General features: G+C 37.3%; 1 protein-coding gene across 2 annotated transcripts in view; it reads left to right on the top strand.

The window, feature by feature from the left end:
• Positions 1–22,982, top strand: part of OSBPL10 (oxysterol binding protein like 10) — a 116,653-nt gene that overhangs the window by 23,708 nt on the left and 69,963 nt on the right. Inside the window, exons 1-4 of one of the 2 annotated variants that reach the window (XM_054060295.1) lie at positions 4,937–5,036; positions 8,951–9,126; positions 10,860–10,939; positions 22,025–22,207. In XM_054060295.1, the coding sequence (XP_053916270.1) occupies positions 4,939–5,036; positions 8,951–9,126; positions 10,860–10,939; positions 22,025–22,207 (537 nt within the window). In that variant the 5' untranslated portion in view covers positions 4,937–4,938. Of the gene's footprint in view, positions 1–4,936; positions 5,037–8,950; positions 9,127–10,859; positions 10,940–22,024; positions 22,208–22,982 lie in introns of those variants that run through there. The other variant, XM_054060294.1, reaches the window with a different exon arrangement.

The raw sequence follows: 22,982 nt of genomic DNA, 5'->3' as shown, positions 1-22,982 counted from the left end.
TAATTTATGGATGTTGTAATAGCAGGTAGCAAAAAGACCAAGCTAAGGTCACATCTTCTCTTTTCAGCCCATGAATTTTTCTGCAGAGTATGGGAAGTAGCAGACAGAAATATCTGTAAAATACTGCCTTGGTTCATATCTCACTTCATTATTGATGTCTTCATACATGATCTTCCTGAAACAGGTTCTGCATATAAGTATGTTTCTACCTAAAGCAGGCTATTGAAAGGGTAATAACAGAGTAGTGTCAGTCACTGTCGGACTCTCTAGTGCTCTGCTGTGTTCGCAGTGGCTGCATTCAATGCTGCCGTCTTTCTGATTACTTTCCTTCAAATAGATCTGTGGGATGCTTATGTTTTTAAGAAAGTTAGTCTTAGTGTGTTAATGATAGAGCCTTTTGTTCAGCATTTCAGGCTTCCTGAATTTATTATTTGTCTTGTTGGAGAGTAGTGGTTTTGGTATGTTAGGCCATCTTCTAAACTGTTTATTTCATGCTTTATTTTATGAGTATTTTGTGGAAGATAAATTGGTGCAACTAGGCAACTTCTGATGTGAAATGTGCTTGCCAAGCCCATCAAATGTTATTGAACTCTTTGCAGAGAGTGCCAAGCAAAGAAGGTGGCATGTTTTTATGGAAGGTCACATATTTCTGTATCACTTACAATTTTCGTGTGATTTTTTTTTTTTTTTGTTACAAAAAAGAATAAGCAAGGGAATTCCTGACGTGGGTGGCATTGTTTTGGGAGATGTTTAAAACTTTGTGGTGATGCAGTTGTTTGCTCAGAAGCTATTTTGACAACTGCTAATGTGAGTAAAGAGAATTACAAGTATTGATATAGAAAAGCTGCTTTCACAAGCTGGCCTTAATTCAATTTCTCATTTTATATATATATATATATATTTCTTCCATTGTTTATTGGTTCCCTCCCAATATTTAGTTATTTATTTCTAGGTGATTTGTTATGGTAATGAAAGCAAATGAGTTGGTTTTTCTCATTTACTTATTACTTCGCATGTAGTTTCCTTATAGGTCTTCCCAACAGTTGTTTCTCTGGATAGACTTAAAATACTTTTCAATTAGAATGTTCCTTGACTAGGAAAAGGATATGCATTCTACTCCTTTGGATCCCTTTGAGATGACTAGGTAAAATCTAAATATTTTAATGTGTAAAACCTGCTTAAGCCAGATTTTTGGGAAATAGAGGAAATAGAGAGCTTATTTTTACATTTTTGTTTATTTATTTATCTTTTGTTTATTTCATTTATTGGCAGAATATTTTGCTAGTTAGGACAGATAATAATGCTTAAAGATTTGGAACAGAGAAGTAGTTGTCCATACAGGCTCCAAGGTAGGTCTCAAATTTTTGCTTTCTTAAAGGTGCAAATTCTTCCTCCTGGATAAGGTAGAAATGTGAAACTGAGAGAGGATAAACCAGACAACTTCCTTCATTTTGGTGCCCAAATGACTGCAAATGATTGTCCTGTGAGCCTGGCTTCAGTGAGAACTAATTTATCAGCAGTCTTGTATCATATAAAGCACTGATTTCTCTTCAGTTGGGGAATGGAGTTGGTGTGTGTAACTAGTTGTCTCTTGCACATTTCCTGTATCTTGTTTTAGAATTGTGTAGAATTGTGTCTTTCTAAAGCTTAAGTCCTTTTATTACATGCAAGTTACTAGAAATTACATGGAGGCTCTTTATTCTTGTTTTGGTTTTAGATCATAGAATGGTTGGGGTCAGAAGGAACCTTAAAGATCACCCCATTCCAAGCCCACTCCCTTGGGCAGGGACACCTTCCACTAGACCAGGTTGCTCAAAGCCTCATCCAGCCTGGCCTTGAACACTTCCAGGGATGGGGCATCCACCACTTCTCTGGGCAACCTGTTCCAGTGCCTCACCACTCTCACAGTAACAAATTTCTTCCTAATATCTAATCTAAATCTAGATCTTGGTTTTTTTTTTTGTTTTTCCTTATGAAAGAAAATGTATTTCCCTATTTGGAAGTTCTCTTTTTAATCTGTGACCTCAATCAAACTGTAGTATAACAACATTGCCAGAATTAAGGTTGCACTGGCACATTTATTTCCTGATTTATGTCACTGCTAGGCTTTTCTCCGTGATCCACAACACAAAAATGGCTATCTGCTTAATTATTAAATAGTAGTGAATTTAGAGCAAATTAAAGGCACGTGGCAAGGACTATGAAATGACATAAAGTAGCTTTGGGCAGCCACCCTGTTCAGTGGGCCATGAGCAATAAGTGCTTTTTGTTATCAATCTCAACCCACGGACCTTTTGTTTGTGTTTGCCCCTGGATTGCAGTTGTTACCCCTCGACGTAGTCATGTTGTGCTAAGCCTAGAGTAGTATGGTCAAAGTACTTTTCCACAAATATGTACGAATTCTCAGCCTGATGGGTAAAAATGGATGCAGTATTTTTAATTATTATTTTTCCGCCCTCAGTCCTAAGAAGCCACCCTTGAGGAATTCTATCTGAAATTAGAAAGCTAATATGAAATATTTACTGTAGTTTCTTTTTACTTAGATTATATTTAAGTCAGCATGTCTGTTGCTGACTATATAGTATTTCAGACCAAGTAACTGTCATTTCAGACAAGAGTCGATGAACAGATGAGCTGGTCAGTGGCAATTTTAACTTCTGCAACTGCTGATAACGATGTGGTGTTTTGGTTCATAAAGTGGACTTACTTGTAAACTTAGATTAAAAGAAGAAAAAGGAAAGGAGATATCTTTTAATATTTCATTTGTGTGAGAGTTTTGTGTATGTTAAAAATCATGATGGGCATGATGACCAGTAACAACTAGTCCATCTGTTAACTGTGGATAATACTTCCTCTGTTTCTTATCTCATTTTAGATGTGGAATGCTTCTAAAAGTAGCCAACAAATTGTAGTTCAGTTTGACTGATATGTAATCATAATAATGCAGAGAAATTACTGTTTTAAAAATCCAGTTTTCATTCAGTTGAGTCATAAAAGCTTTTAAGGAATACTGCAGTTCCTACATTTTTTCCTGCTAGAGAATGATAAATTGAGGAACATCAAGCAATAAAGGAAATTAAACAGTTACCAAAATGTAAGCATGTTATCCCATCCACCTGTCTTTAAATTACAACTTTAGAGATGATTTTCAATAATGAAATACTTGACTGTCAAATGTGTATGCCATGCTTTATCTTTATGGCATGAATAATTACACTAATTTTGCGGCTCAAGGTAAAAAGAGAAAAAAGGGATTAAGCAGTTGCTTAAATGTCATCTCCAAGATGGCCTGATAAGGTGCAGTTTCCTAAAAATGAAATATTTCTATATGACACCTCATTCAGCTACTGGAACCAGAAAATTTGCTTTTCTTTGACATAGTCATTTACTTTCTACCCCATAATTCTTATCTAGTTTTTTAAACTGCATTAAAAAAAAAAAAGACAGAATTATAGATTAGTTTGATTCTTTATTCTTGAAAACATTCTCTTTCTGAGGACTATGGTATCACTGAAGAACACACCCTGGCAGTGACTTGAGGCAAATTGGAACAGATTGAAATGAGTGTGTTTGAAAAGTTGGGAATGTTGAGAACAAAGTGGTATAAAGAGAAGATAGTGAAATTCTTATGCCGGTGAGCTGCTGCTGTTCTTGCACTAATAAATGCTGAAATGTGCAGTGGATGCATTTGTGTCATTGTCTGGAATAATAAATTTCAGCAGTCTGAGAAGGAGAATTACATGAATTGCTACTTTTCTAATCAGATCATGAAGGTGCTGCTGCCTATCAAGGTTTTAAATCAGAGTGAAGACTTTATGCTGTTTCAAATGAATGTATTTTATCTGAACAATTTGCATTTTTGTGGTTAAATCAAAATAAAAAGTAGATCATAAAATATGTATTGTGAGACTGGTTTAGGAGAAAAAGTGTTTGGGGAAGAGCTAAAGTGGTGTTTAGATAGAAAAGCTCCTCTGTCCCTCAATGAGAAAGTAAGTAGGAAAAAAAAATTCGAAAACCTGAAATCAAGGCTAGCCTGCTGTTCTGCATCCAGAGGTAGCTGCTGTGTTAGGTCATCATGTAATGAAAACGATTTCATTATTTGGAGATTATGGTTGTTTTTGTCTTTAGTCAAAGGATTTGTCTATGCTACGGTGCAATATTTGGGCCAGTTTTAAATGGATGAGCTCTAGGATTAGACACAGTCCAACTGTGAAGCTTGGATGCCAATGTAGACTAGTTTATGGACCCAAGGAAGTAATTAAGGCAATTCTGCTTTCCAAAAGAGGTAAGTTTTTTAGCAGATTAGGTCTATAATTGAAGACTTGACTGGGATTGCAGTTTTCCAGTTGCAGAAGTCTTTATATTAAAAACTCTCTCACACTATGAATTCAAACTGGAAGTTGCACAAAATCTGTTCCAGAAAAGTTTTGTAAGCAGGCAAGAAGGGTGTGGGAGAATTTAAGTCAGTGAGAATATATTACAAAAAAAACCCAAATGATTATTTTGTCCAGTTTTGGAATAACAGAAAAAATTAGCTGTCTTTTGGAAGTATCTTTCAGTAACAGCTATTTCATCATTTCTGTGTAGCACTAATTGTTCATATGCCTAGGACGACATAGCTTGACTTTGTTGCCTTCTACTTGATTGTTCTCGAAAGAGAATGTTAGTTTTCATCAATGTTTATCTGTAAATTAATGACAGAAATACAACGTCATGGGTAAATGTGTGTTCTGTGAGCACAGCCAGTGCAGAAATACAGAAGGTGGCAAGATTAATCATTTCTAGAGAGGTTACTGCTGGCATTTCCCTGGTGTGCAGAACAAAATGACTTCTGTTAAAAGTTAACAGTCAAAAGATATGCTTTCTCTTTTGATACAGTTACATGGGGCTTCTGAAACAGGACCCATACAGTTCTCTTACCTCTGTTCTGCTTTTTTAATGTATATATATAATGCTTTTCCATCCTTGGTTAATGGAAGAACCTGGTCTCCATTTCTTCTGTGTGTTTCTGATGGTCTGAACTTGGTCATCACTTGGTCTGTGATACAAGAAAATGTTTTTGAAAGCTGCTTCTGTTTCTTCTCTTTCTGTTCCTCTTCCCTCCCCCCACCCCTCCTTTGTGTGGAGTCTTGTGCTGCTTGATTTGACATTTAATTCCTCGTTCTTTCTCCTGGATTTTCCTATCCTTTTTAGTAGTTTTCAAAGTACATTGTTCCTCTGCTTCTCTTGTGAGATGCTTAGTTTTCTGTGCAGTCTGTGTTTTTCTGCGATACCGCTGTGTGGAAGGTGAAGAGGGGAGTTGTGCATTAAACCATAACCCTTGAAAAGCAAATACTTGGTTCTGTGTGGTATGAACAGTGTCCCAGTCAGGATGACTGTGAAAAGTTTCTGAGCGTTTTAAAATCACAGGAAAGCTATTTTGTTGATGTGACCAGTTTTGATTGATCAGTTGGGGCTTATGTTTCTGTAGATAATTCTGTTTTCTCTTACGATTTTTGAAGTTGGCAGACTTGGAAACGCATTCATCTGGAACAATGAAGAAGGCAACATACTTGAAGGGGTGGTTACTTTTTTCTTTCTTAAGATTATTTCTGCTTGAATTTTATTGGAAATGTTGCGTGCTTTTACAGGCAACTGAGATGTCATCACAAGTACTGAAAACTTAAGGTATAAGGCCAATCGTAATCTGTTTTTCTGAGACTGCATAAAATAGATCCTGGTTGGCCAGAAGCTTAGCACTACTGTAGCTGTGATGGCAAAGATGTGGAAGGATGCTGTTTCTGCATGTGTGGATGTGGATTTGCAGAAGTTGCTGCTTTTGGATGTTGTTACGCTGGTAAAGGTCAATTCTGTACTTGAACGGCTGGTGTCTGTCCCTGGGGCAGCTTTATGGCTATGTGAAGCGCATCTTCATGGACCTTAGTGTCGTTCTGGGAGTGCTTAGCTGGTCTAACATCGAAAAATTTTTGAGTTGAAGTGCTCATAATGTTTATGTAACTTAATAGCTTCTGTTCTAATATAGGAACCTTCATCCCCAAATCCTCTGTAGGAGAAGGAAAGATGATCTTTTTTGCCTTTTTTTTTTTTTTTACTCTTATTCCTCCTTTTGTTAATTGTGCAGCTGTCCTGCAGTAACCATGATGATGACTTTCAAGGTAGTAATTGATAAAAGATAGCTTGACAAAAAAGGCTGAAATAAGTGATTTGTAGCTGAAAAATAAAAGGGCAATGAAATTATAATGAGCATGGTGCAGGCTCAGAATGGACATCACTGCTTATAAAGCCTGGATTTGTTTCCTGAACCAAGGAGATTGCTGAAAACTTGTCAGCGAGACAGAGAGAAACACTTGTTCTAGGGTCAAAGGGCTGTATCGTTTTCTCAGGGCATGGCATGACTTCTGCATAGTGCGCTGCTTTTTCTCCTGAATATATGACAGATATTCCCAAAATGGACAAGGAAAACTGAGAATGAGCAAAACGAAAATTTACTATGGAATGTGCAACTGTGACTTTTTTTTTATTGTATGTTTTCCAATTTTGCTATATTCACCTGCAGTTAAGTGCTCATCTCTCCTTACTAAGCGACCTGAAGAGAAAAAAATGTTTTCTAAGTGGGAGAGCAGTATTGGAAAATCATTTAAAAGTCAAAACAAAACAGACAGGTTATGGACTGGTGTAATACAAGTCAATAAAGTAATCTTCTGAAATGTTCACATTTTCCATTTAGGGAAATTTTATTTATTTATTACTATTGAAAACACTGTGATGATTGGCATTCAACTTGCCTTCTCTCTAGTCTTTTTTTTTTGGTGAAGGTGAACTCTTTATAGAGGCGGTGTAGAGATGCGTTTCATGTTTACAAAAGAGAGACTTCATTTGTTTAGCGAGGGAAGGAATGCAGAGGCACTGTGGGAGATGGAGTGAGGGCAGAAATGAGGATTAGTGATGCACCAACTTAAAATTATTTGGGACAGGGGATGTTAATCTGTGAATAATTTAAAGAGAATGTGATCTTTGTTCTGATGTGGTGGTGGTGACTGTAGAGTTATGCGTAAATGTGGCAAAGGAGGGTTGCCCCAGCAAAACATTTGAGGCTTTGTAAATCTTAAGAAATGATTGCTTGCACCGTGTCCTGGCTTGTGGAGCTTGAATAAAGTGGTCAGTGTAAGAACACCAAGAACCCCAGCAGGCTAGGAAGACTATCCTGGAAATATTCTGTGATGGAAAAGGTTAGAGGTGTTCTGCATATGGGGATGCCGAAAAATGGCCAAGACAAAATACTGCTTCAGAAACAGAGTAGTAACTTGAGCAACTACATAGCTACAGAAGTCTGAATAATTGATTTCTGAAATAATGTACACAAATTCATATGACCTATGCTAATCCCTTCTAGAGGAACAATAGGAGATAATATGCATTCCAAATTCCCATCTTAGTGGTATTAGCCACTAATAGAGCTGTTTTTCTTTAGTAGAAGTGAAAAGGTTAACCTGCGTTTGTGTAATCTTTACTCTTGCCTGTTGTGAGTCATGGCAAACTTCATGTGAGCCAAGAAGTTGCTCTCTCCTCTTGGCAAAGAGTTAGAGTTAAATAGTTGTTCTGTGTAATAGCATACATGATTTCCACAGGGAAATGGAATTTGAGATCTGTGCTATTGTGAAAGACAGGTTTATTGGGGGGAAGAAATAAGTAAAAAGGTTTGTTTCCTGCTTGTTAGGCTGACACACTTAAGTTTGAAACATCTTCACTTTCCTTTATTATGCTTGGACAATGCAATATAGTCTGTTTTTGTTTGAATGATCTTGCATTCCTAGCATTTGGTTTATTGCAGAACGGCTTGTGCTCATCAAAACTGAGTGAGTGAAGACTGAAGTAGCGTAGGCAAAGTTGTTTTGTCTTTATTGAGAGGATCCCATTGCTCCTTAGGATCTCCACAGAGCTATATTGTAGCAAAATTTTAGTGTCCTTGAAAGGAGAAATGTTATATCAGCAGTAAAAATCATAGAACCATAGAATACTTAGGGTTGGAAGGGACCTTAAAGATCATCTTGTTCCAGCTCCCCTGCCATGGGCAGGGACACCTCCTACCAGACCAGGCTGCTCAAGGCCCCATCCAACCTGGCCTTGAACACCTCCAGGGATTGGGCATCCACAACCTCCCTGGGCAACCTGTTCCAGTGTCTCACCACTCTCATAGTGAAGAAATTCTTCCTAATGTCTAGTCTAAATCTGCTTCAGGAAGCATAATTTCTTGCCTTCTCAGGGAAAGAGGTGTGTGCAGATACAAAAATGCTTTATTCCTTGTTAGAATTTACTAGCAGAATAGCAGAATGACCAAATAGAATTTAGGCTTGACTTCTCTCTCCTCCTAATTGTGTTCTTACACGGGGGTGTTCATACTTCCACTTCCTGCCTTGTACTTATTGGTACATGAATGTTCAGTTCCCTTGGCCAGTTTTCAAAATTACGCTCAGCATCTGTATGCGAAATATTATCACAGAGATGAAAATACCATGGTATCTTTAATTGTGCTCATCCCTTTGCAAAAACAGTGTCACCTTTTCAAAAGACTGGTTATGGGGAATTGGCATGTCTTTCAAGGTGATAAATGGAAAAAAGGGGCAGGAGGCAGAAAATCCCAAAAGAAGTAGTCTGATACTTCTTCAGTGAAACCTCTTCAATTAAAACCTCCTTTCCTTGCTTTTATGCTTTGTATGTGAACCTCGTCATTAATTTGAAAGACACAAGTAAAAATAATAGCTCACACATGCCCTTAATAAACCCAAACCTAATGATCAAAATAACAATACCTTACAAAATGAAGTTCTTACAAAAATGGTTTTAACCTCATTTTTAGTTTATGGTCTTGATTTAAGATCAATCTTCTTTGAGTAAATGTGTGAAAACCTCTTTAACAGAAATACTATATGATTATCATTTCTTTGAACAGGTACTTTGTGCTGGACTTTGAGACGGGGATTCTACAATATTTCGTGAATGAGCAAAGTAAAAACCAGAAGCCACGAGGAACCTTGTCTTTAGCTGGAGCTATAATATCGCCCAGTGATGAAGTGCCACACATGTTGGTGGTCTACTCTGCTAATGGAGAGATGTACAAGTTGAGAGGTACAGTGCTGCTTAGTTGTTCTCTCCCATTCCTGCTTCTCTGCCTCTTCTCTCATATCTCATTTTTCTTCCCTGTACTGTCAGAAAGTACTGATGGTACAGCTATATTGTTATGTACTGTATTACAAAACACAGTAAAACAGTAATCTGGAGTTCAATATGTGCGAGTTTACAATGTATAGATTCTCAGGGCTGGAAGATAACCTCAAGATGCCTTCTATAAGCTCTTATTGTGGCGTTTTGATTTACAGAATATCTTGTTTGCTGATGAAGGAAGAAAAAGCAGCTTTCATTGCTGTCCACTGCACAACATTTAATTTCTAATACTGTTCTTCCTTGCTACCGCCCTGCAGATAATATATGAATCTGCTGATGGGTTGCAGAAGGGAAAAATGGCAGTGAAAGGCTGTTAACACAGTCTGTTCTTGTCAGTCTTGCAATAAATGAATGCACCTTTAACATAAAATTTTGTCTTCCTTTGCTCCCGAATGTGAGAAAGTTAGTATAAGGTATGAAAGGGTTACTTTGGAATAGATATTTTTTTTCTTTGTTTTAATTTGAAAAGCAGTATTCTGATTCTAAGGTATAGGTGATTGGTCTGGATACTTTCATATAGAGAAAAAAAAAAAAAACATAGAGAAGAAGTGACCCGTACTACAGCTTAGCAAAAGTTTAAAATGATGTTGCTTTATTTTGACCACAGTTTATCAGCCTACTATCAGGACAGAGTATGAAGGACTCCCTGGCGGTATAGTATGCTGCTGTTTTATGTGTAGAACTGAAAGACAAGAACAAAGGAGGAGAGTTTGTTACAATGTTTTGGAATTTGCAGAGCTAGAAATAACAAACACTTGTGGTTTGGTTATCATGCCTTTGAAATTACTTGAGATTATTGAATACTTAAAATTTGCTGCTTTTGGTTTAATGAGATCTATGAATTTGGTCCAGATCACAAAACAATTTTATGCTGAGTCAATAACCATTGAGATACTTAATAGCAGAGGAAGTAAGAGAAAATATTTGCTGAAATTATCCACTTTGTATTGATATTCATAATTAGGATTACTGTAGTAGTGTTTTGTTTAAAAAAAAAAAAAAAAAACCAACCCAAAACAACGAAACCTTTCTCCTAAATATACGTGTTAGTGTTACACCAGAGCCAGTAGCCACCAGAGACAGGCTGCAGACAATCTTCTTACTAGCTTTTAAAGCTGTTTTTTTACAGATGTATGGGGGAGATTGTGGTTTTCATTCTTGGGTCTTTATGTTGCATACTGATAACACAGATTTAAAGAAAGATTTAATTGAACATTAAAACAAAAGTACTAAAATAGGTTGTCTGGTATCTGATTGACAGCCTGAGTGTAGAGGTTTCATTGATTTAAATGCTATGGTGTGGCCTTTGTCCTTCACAGAGGGAGATGAGTAAAGCAAAATTGGATTCATTTTTTTTTCCTAAAGAAGTAGTCTTGAGGCGGTTCTGCTTTTAACAACACTTGGAGGAGATAAGCGTGTGAGTTTTCTTCATAGTTAACTCTTCCAGCTGGTCACACCGTCTTAAGCTGAGGTTTAAATGTGTTGTACTGAAGAACTCGCATATACTTAATTTAAGTAGTGTAAATTAGAATTTGTAGTGCATCCTAACCAATAAATAATCTCCCTCCACATTTCTTATGCAAAAAAAGAATATTGATTTATGTGTAACTCCCTGCTTTTTTTTGTTTCTGTTCTAGCTGCTGATGCAAAGGAGAAACAATACTGGATAAATCAGCTGCGATCCTGTGCCAAACATCACAAGGAAGGTAATTCTAAGGTAAATAATTAAGAGGGAGAAGTAAATATTACATTTTAAGTGGTGTAGGTGATGAACAGTCTGATCTGGATGATAGACTGGCTGATGTGAAGAGGTTTATGAATAAAAGCGGTGTGTCATTTGTCACTGACTGGAGCAGGCTTAAGTCAATTGGGTGGTCTTAAACATTGTCCTATTTGTGATAAATTAATGAAGTGCATTTCAGATGCTGTCAGTACACGATTAATTGAGTGACTGGACCAAGAGTTATTAATAAATAGCCATGTGATGTCCTGATTAGTATTTAAAAGTGTTAAATGGTATTAGCTTTGTTTAATTTTGTAAGATTTAATGGCTCTTATTGTAGAAGCTTCAGATGGATCTTAACAGTGATCGGTCTTCAACTTCTTTGTCAAATCTGAAAGAGGTCATAATATGAATAATTATATTATTTATTTGTCTGGAAGTGATGCCGGAATTTTTGTCCTCAAGCAGATAAGTATTTGGACAGGTAGAAATGACACAAATTTCTTTAAATGAGGATGCATTTTCAAAGTGTGAACTATTGAAACATATAAACAAAAAACCCCTGTTAGAAGTAAAATATTATTGTTTCTATTATTGTTTTTATTTTATGTATTCTTTTGATGTTATTACGAAGTCACTAAAAAATACATCCTACTCTTTAGTCTCTTAGGCACATTTATTGTTATCTTTACAAGAATGAAAAAGGTTGCTTTCCTCATGACTAATTGTTTGCTAAATAAAAAAAATGCGTATAGCTGCAAGCAGAAAGGATTCCTCCCAGCCACAAGATGTTTGGAGTATCAGTCTTACCTTAACGATAGTCAGTCATAATCTTGAATATCTTTGAAAGTTGGACTTTTAAGAGACAGATGGTATTTTGAGGAAATGGACATTCATTGAAGTGTATGAAGTAAAATAAAACCAACTTTTTCTTTTTTTCTTCTTTTTGAGTGATGTGGACTTGTCGGGAAACAATTATGGTATAATTAAAGCTCTTTTGAAGGAGAATAAGAAACTTCAGTGTTCTGGTACTTTTTCAATTCTTACGCATGACAACTAAATATGTTTTTTATGTAGCTGTGGTCCAGTACTATTCACAAAGGTGCGACTCTGCTTGGTCAGAATAATCTCACAAGTGCTGTTGATTTGCAGCTCGGGCTTCCTGTGCTAGATGGAGACTGTGACTTAAAACGCTACTGCCATCAGTCAGTTATTCCTCAGTGAGTTGTCTGGTCGCTTCTAGAACACACTTAAATGTTTAGCATCTACAGTGTGTGGTAATGAGGTAGTAGAGCTTGTTCGGTATGTATCAGAGACTTGTGCAACGGCATGCTGATTCTCCTACTCTCTATTTGTTTGCTAGTATTTCTTAATACTGAATTTGTTTTTCTCTGTTCACCTGCAAATTTTGTAGAGGTCTCTATTTTAATACCAAAGTCTAATTCCAGAATGGCAGTAATTGATCTGAAGCACATCGTTTTGTAAGTGAAATTTGGATCATTTTTTCTTCCTAGGTAAAAACTATTGCGCTTTGTAATAATTTACGTTCAGAGTTTTTCATACTGCCTCTCTTTGTTGAGCTCCTGCAGTAGCAGCTTCTGTGTATTTTGTTAGGTTTTGAATTAATTAGCCTGGCAAGAGAAAAATCTTGGTGTTACAACAATGAAAATGTCCAGCAATTAGTAGTGGTCAACAAAAAGGAAATATAATTTTAGGAATTATCAGAAAAGGAGAAGAGAACAAAAGGGAAGATACTTAGACTGCTTTAACTCTGTAAGATAATTGTCTTGGATGCTTTTGCCAGTCCTCTTCCATTTCTGAAATGGAAACATTGTGGGAGTGGGGAAATATAGTGGGGAATGGAGTAGAGGAAAGTACTTTTGTTATCGTTCTGTACAGAATGACCTCTGTGTGATGAAACAATGATACTGAAATCTTTTTTTCTGATTATGGGAAGGGAAAGGACAAATCAGGGAAGTATAACGTTAACAAGTGCTCTGAAATGGCTGAATAAGAAATATTTGGTAGCTGTTAATATCAGTACAAGGGAGCCTCAAAGAAAATGAGCTGAAAACAGTTTCAAAATAAAGGAGATGAATGAAAACTAGAGAATATTATGGGATACTTTGGATGCCCAAAGTGTATATAGATTTGAAAAGTGTTTGAAAAGCAAAATGTCATTAGAAAGTCTTGACTGAGTGGGAGGCTGTTAAATATCGAGATAACCTCTGTCACAGAAGATCTAACATGCAAGTTATAGGAACAGGAAGGGCTTAGAATGAAGAGCATCTCTAGACTTATTCTCGTGCTCTTGCATAATGACCTACGTGTCATTACTGTGGCTTTCTTCTGATCCCTATGCTCATCGTGCAAGAAAATAAAAGGATTTCCTTGTCTTAGGGTTGCTGGACATACATAACCGAGGAACCAAATGAATGATTATTTCAAACAGCAGGAAGGTTCTCACATTTTTCTTAGAAGACTGAGTTACAGAAACTTGGCATATGATCCTAGAGTATAGATGTTTTAGTTGGTACAGCCAGTTATATGCTTTAATTAGCCTGAATCCTTTTAGTATATAGTAGAAATGCTAAAGGTAAACTGAAATATTTTCCTCAGTTCTGTGTTACAAGTCTATATATAAAATCAAATTAGGTCACTTTTCACTTGACATGTTTGTTAGTGAAGCACTCTTAATTCTCCACTTTTGTAAGCCATGGAGCAAGCAGAGAATTTGTATCTTCTATATTTTTAAGCTTAACAGTCCAGAAAATAAAATGTTGGGTATTTACATGCTTTAGATGAGACCACTGATGAGTCCAGTAAGTCTGCTTCTTACTCCAGAAGTGTGCTGTACTTGAAGCAACATCATGCTTACCTGTTCCTAGGAACCTTTCTTTTGACAAGATTTGTCTCTTGTATTTCAATTCTTTTTTCCCCCTCCTGTCTTCTCGGGCTTAGAGTATTATTGGAGAGGCAGATTTTCCCTGACTTTAGCATTGCATGTAGAGCTAACCTGGATTTCAACTACAAGTAGGTTTTAAAGCTTCTCCCTCCTTTTCTCTGTAAAACCAGGTGATCTGAAGCTTTAATGTTGCAATGATAAGACTTTGGAGCTCAGATGCTGGTTACAAGGGAGTGATGCTTCACAGAGACTCCAGAAACTAGGAAAAAATGCATTTCTATGGCTTCTTTTTTTCTTTTCCTCAAAGTTTTTTTACTTCAAAACTACTGCCTAGTAGCAGGTAAGGGAAGCAAGAACTGTTGTGTTTCTTTGTGATTTTTTTTCCTTTCTCTTGTAGGTAAAGTAACTTTAGTGTAATAGTTATTGGCATGGGAGTGGAAACATGCTATTTACAATATTTTAAATCTATGTAAAATAGCATGCTGCTTTTTTAGCCGCCTTACTGTTTATTTTGTGTTGTAATTAGGGGCTGTTTATTTTGTGTTGTAATTGCACAGGAAGATCTGATACTGAAAAAGGTGGATGTTTGACTTCCTTTTGTGCAACTGAGGACTTAACAAAAAACTGTAATTTTGGATTTTGTTAAAAAAGCCCTACCATTGATAGCAGACTGTCATGATGTGATTTGTTATTCTACTGGCAGTGAGGCTGCATCTCTCTTTTCTTGTCGTCCTGTACTTCGAGGGCTGTAGTAAGTGATAGCTGCAAACCATCTGTGTGTCATAGTGCTGTCATGAACAGGCAGATGGATACTCCTGTGTTTTAAGCTTCTGAAGTTTGAACAGAATCCAAGTTCTGTCTCTGCTGGGAACGTGCATGTTTCTGCATCTGAGAAGTTGGAGCCTGAGTGCTCCCACTTTGTTTTACAGCTTAAGCTCACCTTTTTCACAGCAAGAATGAGAAGCAGAAGTTTCTTGGTATTTTTTAGGAGTTGTGCTCTTGAGAAGGAGGTGAAATGGGAAGTGTAAAATATGCAGTGAAGAGTATGTTTTAACTTATGCAAATGGAATATAGATTAACTTGGGAAAAATAATGGGATAACTAGGCAAGCAGTGGAAGGGTCCCAAGAGTATCAGTGAAGCAACTCTTACCTGCAGATCTCACATAGTGGAGAGAAAAGATGTTTTTTGAAATCTTGAATAGATATTATTGGAAGGAGATTCATAGGAAAAAGTGAGCATTTGGAGAATGTTTTTCATATCTGAAGCTGTTTCACTGCATCTGTAAAAAATTGATAGGAGAGCATTTCTTCTTCCTGCACTGGATCCCATTCAGTGCTGATTTTCTTTCTTTTTCAGAGCTGTTGTTTACTTCAAAATGCTTCTGAATGGCTTGTGGTCCTTGCTGTCTTTAAAGCTTCAGCTGGGGACTGGAGTGGTGCAGGAAATAAAGCAGAGCCATGATTTCCTTTAGTTGCATTCTAATGAATGATCCAGAGGTGGGCTATGTAGCTTGAAAGGTGAATATAACATGAGCTAACTCTGTCACTTTTGTTTTAATTAAATTTTACATCTTAATGATAAAAAAGCAGTAAAAGGATAACGTTCTCTGGCAAGTAATTCCCATGCTGTAAGATAGTCTTAATGTTCTGGTATTCCCATACTCATTTCACTTAATTGCAGACTGCTCGGCCCTCCACAGAGTATCAAAATCACACTGTGTTGGTAGAAGTCTTCTATATCTGGATAGGACTGCAGTTTTTTAAGACTGTCCTAAGTGAATATTATTGTACAAGTTTTAATTAAAGCATTAGTCAAATTGGAATTCAGTGATATAAAATGCTTCCAAGAAGTAGGCTTATGCATAATTTTTGTGGTAATTTCCAAGAATAATTTTATATCCATAAATTGCCTTGAGCTTGTTACTTCTTCTCTTTCATTCCTCTTTTTTCTTGACTGTTTAATGATGGTCACTGTAAAAGCACTGCTAAGAACAAACACAGCTCTTAATGCCAGTGTGTGGATCAGTTGCTGGATTGGACTATAACCCTTGTATGTCTCAGTGCGTATCAGGAATGTGGCGGGGAACAGAAACATTTATCTTGTGAAATAGCTGGAGGATGGTTGAAATGGTTCTGGCCAAAACCTAACCTTTCTCTGATTTTGTCTGAGGCTTCATATTTAAAACTAGGAAACCTCATGACTGTGTACCTCTGTGAGGGACTGTCCTGCTCTCTTTCTGCTCAACCACTGTTCTGGTGCCTGTTAAAACCATCATCAAACCCTTTGGAAAGGCAGCTTGGGGAACTAAACAAGCAGAAAATTCTGTATGTGTGTCTACATCTCCATTTCTCTTCTGGTTTAGCTCTCTGGAGTGGCTTTTCCTGAGGTCAAATGGGCCTCAGCCAACATGGAGTGATGGTGGAGAAGAAGATCAAACCTGCCCTTTTGGTGGCAAGTGCAGTAGCAGTTTAGCTGTAATGTGAAACAGGACCTGTAGTAATGCCTGAAAGTTCGAGGTCAACACTCTGTGAAATCATTGAGGTAAATGTATAATTTTTCTCCACAGCTGGAAGAATGGCTATCATAGATCTTTGCTTGGCACTTCTTCAGTTTTATCAGGTTTCTTCTTGCCATATTAATGAATGGCTATGGAGATACCTTTACATGTCTAAATCAATTATTCACTGGGTATTTTTAACATCCGTTTCTGTAAAGCCAGATTCAGGTGTTTGAGTGTTGTTTTGGTTCTTTTATGCACATCAAACCTCTGTTCCTGTTGAGCAAGTTCACTCTTCCCTCGTCTGGTATGTTTATCTGCTTCCTCCTCTCATCCCTGACCTATAGAAGTTGACTAAAGAATGGTGCGTGGAAACATGCTTTTGAAATCCTCACAGTGTTGAGGCTGAGAGGGAAGCAGTGCTTGGCTGTGGATATATGGGTTTGACACCTTTTTACCTCCCTTTGTAAGCTGCGTGAAGATAAGAATTTCATGAAGGTAAGAGTTGCTCACAGTTTTGTTTTCAAAATCCTTCTGCAGAAATGGAAAAAAATATCCATTTAGGACTGATCGTGAGCTTGCTCAAATTATTCTTGATAAAGAAAAGATTTTATGATGGAATTATCATAGTCACGTACTTAAAAGCAGACACGTCTAATGTCTTACTGGAGATGATGAAGCACTGTAATATTCTGACAGAAAAGTTAATACCATAGCTGCTACTTTACACAAATGTGCAAAGCATATCATAAGCTGATCCATTTACAATGCTGAAGTTTGGATGTTATGTAGATTCAGTAATTTGCATTTTCATATTTGTGAATGATTATAATGTAAATTAAGCAGAGCTCTGTCCATATTTTTCTTTTTTCAGTGTTTGTTTACTTAGGATACATTGGAAAATAAGTAGATGGGAATTAAAATGCTGAATGGTGGTGTCTCAAAACCATAATTACTTTCTGATAGTGTGTGACTTCTGATTGCTGTAAAGCTGTGTGCAGAGATTGGTTCTTTATATACAAAAGAGTAAAGGAATGTCAGTTTAGTATTTATTATTCTGTAGAAAACATCTGTGGCACAGTGCCTGTGAAAATTATGATTATCAGCCATAAACAGATATGACAATTCACTTCAGAAATTAGTTTATTGATCTCTGGAACATTGCGTTTACTTTCCAAAATAAACAGAAATGCTTCTGGTAAATGGTGAAAAACACTTCACCTTTTTCGTGAGCAAGAAGGGCAATCTCTGGGGAGAATGAGTCATGAAAACATTAGTATAGTTGGAACTTACTGTTCTACAATTACATTATTGTTAGGATTTTTGATATCCAAATGGAAGCATTTATTACACTGCTTTTTATCTTGGAGAGAGACAGTCTACTAAAATAAAAATCTTAACCCAAAACTGTGTTAGCTAAGCGTACTGTAGCTAGCTTTTGGTCATAAACCCAAGATGAACGCAAGTTCCAAATTAATATTTTATTAGCATCTTTATTATTCTTTTATTAATTTCATTTTATTAGCAGGCAAACTGTTGGAGCTATGGTAGAGTGTAGCCTCAAGAAATAATATTTGTAGTCCCTTTGGGTGCTTCAGCCTGTGGATTTCTTGACTCATTATTGGCACCGTGCGTTACTAATTGTTGAAGAACTTATGTCTTCCTTTCAGACTTTTCAGAATCTTTTTATTTATTTATTTGCAAACCAGGAAGCAGTAGGACCAAAGAAAACAAGATCTGCTAATAGTTAGAGGGGCAGATCAGTCATACCAGCAGCACTAAGGAAAGAGCAGGGGGTTAGGAATAAAGATACATCAGTTGCTTTCATTGCTTTGATTTCACGGAGAGTGACTTTGGTGATTGTTGTAGTATGATACATAATTATAGTGCTTTTAGCTGTGGAAAACATCACATAGGCTTTAAGATTTTAACAAAAATGGAAGATTTTGACTTTTGCAGAGCCATGTATCAATGCGAAAGAGGTGCTTGTCATTCTTAGAGTTTAATCTGAAGAAGTTCTGCAGAAGAGGAGTCAAGTATTTGGCTGGGACTTAGGTGTTGATAATGTGTTGTAAAATTTGAAAGTGCATAAGGGGCTAGCTGAGTGTATAGCTCCTGGAGAGGCCTCTTCTGGCAGTGGCTGGAAGAAACTGTCAGAAGGAATTAGATGCCACCTCTTGTCTTCTTGGACCAAGCAGGCACAGTGCTCTGCTGCTGTTCGCTGTGGAGTTGAGTGGAGCTCTGCTTCAGAAGGGTTTAAGTGGTTGTAGAAACTGCTTCCTGCAGATATTCACCTGTGCTTTGAGTGTGACTGATTTTGCATGTCGTAAGTTGGAATTTTTTACGTCTATCATGGAGCCTTGCCTAAGGATAGTTTTATGGGCAGCCAGGGATCCTTGTGCTGAGCTCATTTAGAGTTTATATGTTACAGGTGTTGTCTAAAGAATAATCCCAAAGTAGATGCTAGGGGATGTGTGTTGTGGGCTGGTGGAGTTTTCTGGCACATTAGTCAGAAATGCATCACTAGATGGATGAAGGATGTAAAAGGGCAGAAAACAAAGAGATGAGGAAAACTTCATTGTAGACCTGTAGGAGCAGTTCAAACCAATGTATTTGGCTCTGATATTTGGGGCAAACTGTGGCTGTATGTGCTAATTCAAGATCATCAGTCTTCTTAACTTGATGAGTTGCATAGGACCGATAACTATCTTGTGCTGAGAGGGGAAGGAGAGGACTCAAGGAGAGGGTCTCCAGCAGTGGTGGTCTCGCCCTAGGGAGCACATTGCACTGTTGTAGGGAATTACATGCAACTGAATGTCAGGCACACTTTGCAGTGTGATATGGTGAGCTGTCACAAGGCTGTGAACTTCCATAGGTAGAGATTTGGGATTACCTAGCATCCCTGTAGCAGGACAGCCTTCTTGAGCACAGCCTGCTACTGAAACTGTAGGTGGGCTGTTCTTCTGGATTTTCTTTTCTGCTCCACTGATTACCACACTCTGGCCTTAAATGACTGGCCACCAGCAACAGTTGCTGAAGCTGCTAAGTGCCTTTGCAAAATGTAATAAAACCCTATCTTAAATGCACTGTGGTCCCACAGACTGCCTCAAGCCACAGTCAGGAGTGTAGTTGATGTAGCCCAGTCAGTTCTGATATGAACTACGGCAAATCTTGCAGGAAAAAAATCCAATCTGGATTGAGAGACTCCTAAAATGATGGACATACTGGTTTGTTGGGAATGTGGTTGTTACTTACTTGTGGTAAAGCTTTTGTACTAATAGTTCACTATCAAATTTATGACTCCCAAGCTTAAGTGGGATTTGATGAAACGTGTATCACATTAGGGTGACACGATGAGAGAAAATGCAAGGTGTAAGCTGTAGTTAAGGTGTCTGTTGTGATCGACAGGTCAGCTGAAGACAGTTCACTGTCTTGAGAAAAAATAGCATTGAATTGCCAAATAACATCAGTGATATAGATATTAACTTAGAATATACATGCATTTCAATTTATGAACATATCTCTTATCTGAGTTTATTTTGGCAGCTGTTTTTTTTTCTCAAAGTTGACTCCTAATTCTCCTAGAATATTCATGATTCTGTATTTAAACAGAAACTGTGTGGATTTTTCAATATAATTTGGTTTCTTTTGTTATTTGCAGATCTGTAGCTTTCTCCTCACCCCCCAAAGAAAATAAAAATGTAACAAAACTTCAAAGATGTTGTATTCTTCCAGGCAAAACTCACTGTTTTAACATTGCTGCTATTTATCTGAGTTTTAGGATCAGCTTAGCTATATATGTTTCACTTCACCATGAGGGTGGTGAGGCGCTGGCACAGGTTGCCCAGGGAAGTTGTGGATGCCCCATTCCTGGAGGTGTTCATGGACAGATTGGATGGGGCCTTGAGCAGCCTGGTCTGGTGGGAAGTGTCCCTGCCCATGGCAGGGAAGTTGGAACTAAATGATCTTTAAGGTCCCTTCCAACCCAAACTATTCTATGATTCTGTGATTCTAAGGTAGCAGTCACATATTTTTAATACTGCGATCGCACGGTACTAAAATGTCAGTGATTCTCAGAAGTTGTCTTTTTCTGTGAAACTCCTGTTTAAAAAAGGAAATTCAGTCATACTCGGTTTCCCTCATCCCCTTCCTTCTTCCAAATACCTTTTCCTTTGGCTCTTATTTTAATGGCAGTTATATCTGAGCAATGCTCTTTCAAATGGAAGACAAATTAAAACCTGGCAACCTTCTGTGCCCTTCTGACAAATTCCATCCTTCGTGCTTTTTTTTTTCCTGAAAGTCAAATCCAGTATTAATGCAATTGTGAACTATCAGCAAGGATGGATAGTTTTTGAATATCTGATTCTACAGATGCCTTTTATTATAATGATACTAGTCATGGAAATAAAGTATCTCTTAGTTGCAAAACCAAAGTCAGATCATCAATCTTGGTATTTGTAAATGTAGCTCTGGACCAATGGAAAAATGCTTATTTCTATGAATATAGCAGCTCTTTTTATGCTGGGAATGTAATAAGCCATTTTTGTAACCTTCAAGTGATTCAAGAAGTCTGAAGTCTGGTTTTGTATGGGGGTGGCAGAGGGATCTTGTAGCTTATTTTACTCTTCCTTCTTGGCTGTGCCCGATAATCTGCAGGGTCATTTACAGTCAGTGTAGTGGTAACGTGTTGCCCGACTTCAATTCCAGTGCCAGTTGGAACCTTTCCCTCTTGGATTTAAAGTATTTTAATGGAATTACCACTAAATTGCAAAGTTTGACCTGTGAGGGCTAAGAAGAGAGACTATACCCAAGTGCACGTGCTGTCAGACTCGAGTAGTGCCCCATGCTGATGGTAGCTGTCTTGGTGATGTTGAAGGCTGCCATCTTTACTTGTGCAGGGTTTGTAGGAGAGGTGAAATAGTGTTTTACCCACAGGTCTGTTTATTTACCTTACTTGCTTCAAGTGCTGCTAAATGTTACTCTCTGAAGTGGTTTGTGTTTCATGAGGTAAGAATTATTCTGTATTAACCTTAGGCATGCAATCAGCAGTTCAAATAGAAGGGAAAATCTCTTTTATATTGCACTTTCAGAGATCTATTTCTGGCCTTTTTTGTTTTTATGGTTTATCCCAAACTTACTCCAAAATGTGTTGACTCTTTAAGCCATGTTTTGTTTTAAATGTTAATGTTTAATTGGTGTGTGGACTGGTCTTGTCAAAATTGCAGCTCCTCTAATATTGAAAACCACTATGTTCGTTCAGAAGTTCATCAAGTGAAAGGATTTTTTTTCTTTCTTGCTGTTCAGGCCAGTTTGGTGAATTATAGGTTACTGGCTTAATAAAAAATACTTGTGTTGGCATTGTTATTCCTCTGTCTGCAAAATCCTTCCTAATCTTTCCTAAAAAGTATGGAGAATTCAGCATGATAATAGTGAAGATTTTTTTCTTCACAATGCCACTTTCAGACAATCCAAGAAACAAAAGCGATAGCCACAATGTTTCCAAGAGGATCCCTGCTGAGCAGATGGTTCAGAAGGAGTAAATCAGTCCTGAGGACAATTACCCTCGAAACTTAGGTTTGTGAGGAAAATAGAACCGCACACATTTATAGCCTGAATTGTAAATTATTTACTTGTGTAAAGATTGCTAATACCAACATCCCATTGCTTGTTTCTAGAACATTTCATCTTCGCGAAGTAGAAGATCATCTCTGCTGACGCCTGGGGCAGTTAATTCTGCATCTCCTAGTGGCCAGAAGCATATGAATCAAAGTGTTGTAACCATTACACATCACAAATCACCTGCAGCTGCTCGAAGAGCAAAGAGCCAGCGTTCTGGTCAACTCCATGAAGTCAGAGAGGTAAGAGATAAAAATTTGCTGTTTTGCTCTAACATCTAAATGCTTATTTCCTTTAGAATAAACAATTAAGTCTGAGAAATTAACAATTCAATTTGTTTCCTACTTTATGTTTGAGTGCTTTGTTCTGATCCCCTTGCTGAGCAAAAGGTGGTCTTCAGTTCTGATTCAGCTTAAAATCTGGTGTATGCAGCCTTTTTTATGCTGATGTACAAATTAGCGTGCACACATGCTTAAAAGTGGAAGTAGGTTGACTAGAAAAAAACCAACTTGAAAAAGTCTGATGAATGAATATGAAAGAAGGCACAGCTTCACACACTCAGCAGTTTGTTTCTACATGGCTATGGCCTTAACTTTGTTGTCAAGTTTCTGTTACTGGCTTGTGATGGAAGGAATATTTTTTCTGTATTAAATACATGAAAAGCAAACACAAAAGTATATTTCTTCCAAAGCGTGTTTAACAGTGTTTAAAAAGTATAACTGGAATACCGATCCAAATCTGTCTTCCAGACGATGAAAATAGTACAGAATTTTAAGCTTATATAGTATGGCAGACTTTCACAGAACTCACTTTCATCTTCTTTTCATCCCGTGTTATTTTTGCTTTGTCTGAATTTCTAGTTGTTTTCTCATAGTGCCTTTGTAGGTCCCCCTACCTTCCCTTCTACTCAAGAAACTGTTGGCAGCTTAGCTGCTTTAAAGCATTCTTTTATCACATAGGTTTAAAATACTTATCCTGGTCTTTCAAGTTGCAATCTCAAGATTCTACTCTAAAGTT

This window comes from Cuculus canorus, chromosome 2, assembly GCF_017976375.1.
Source record: "Cuculus canorus isolate bCucCan1 chromosome 2, bCucCan1.pri, whole genome shotgun sequence".
Taxonomy (NCBI): Eukaryota; Metazoa; Chordata; class Aves; order Cuculiformes; family Cuculidae; genus Cuculus; species Cuculus canorus.
Note: the sequence above shows the minus strand (reverse complement) of the source record. Positions and strands in the feature narration are given on the sequence as shown.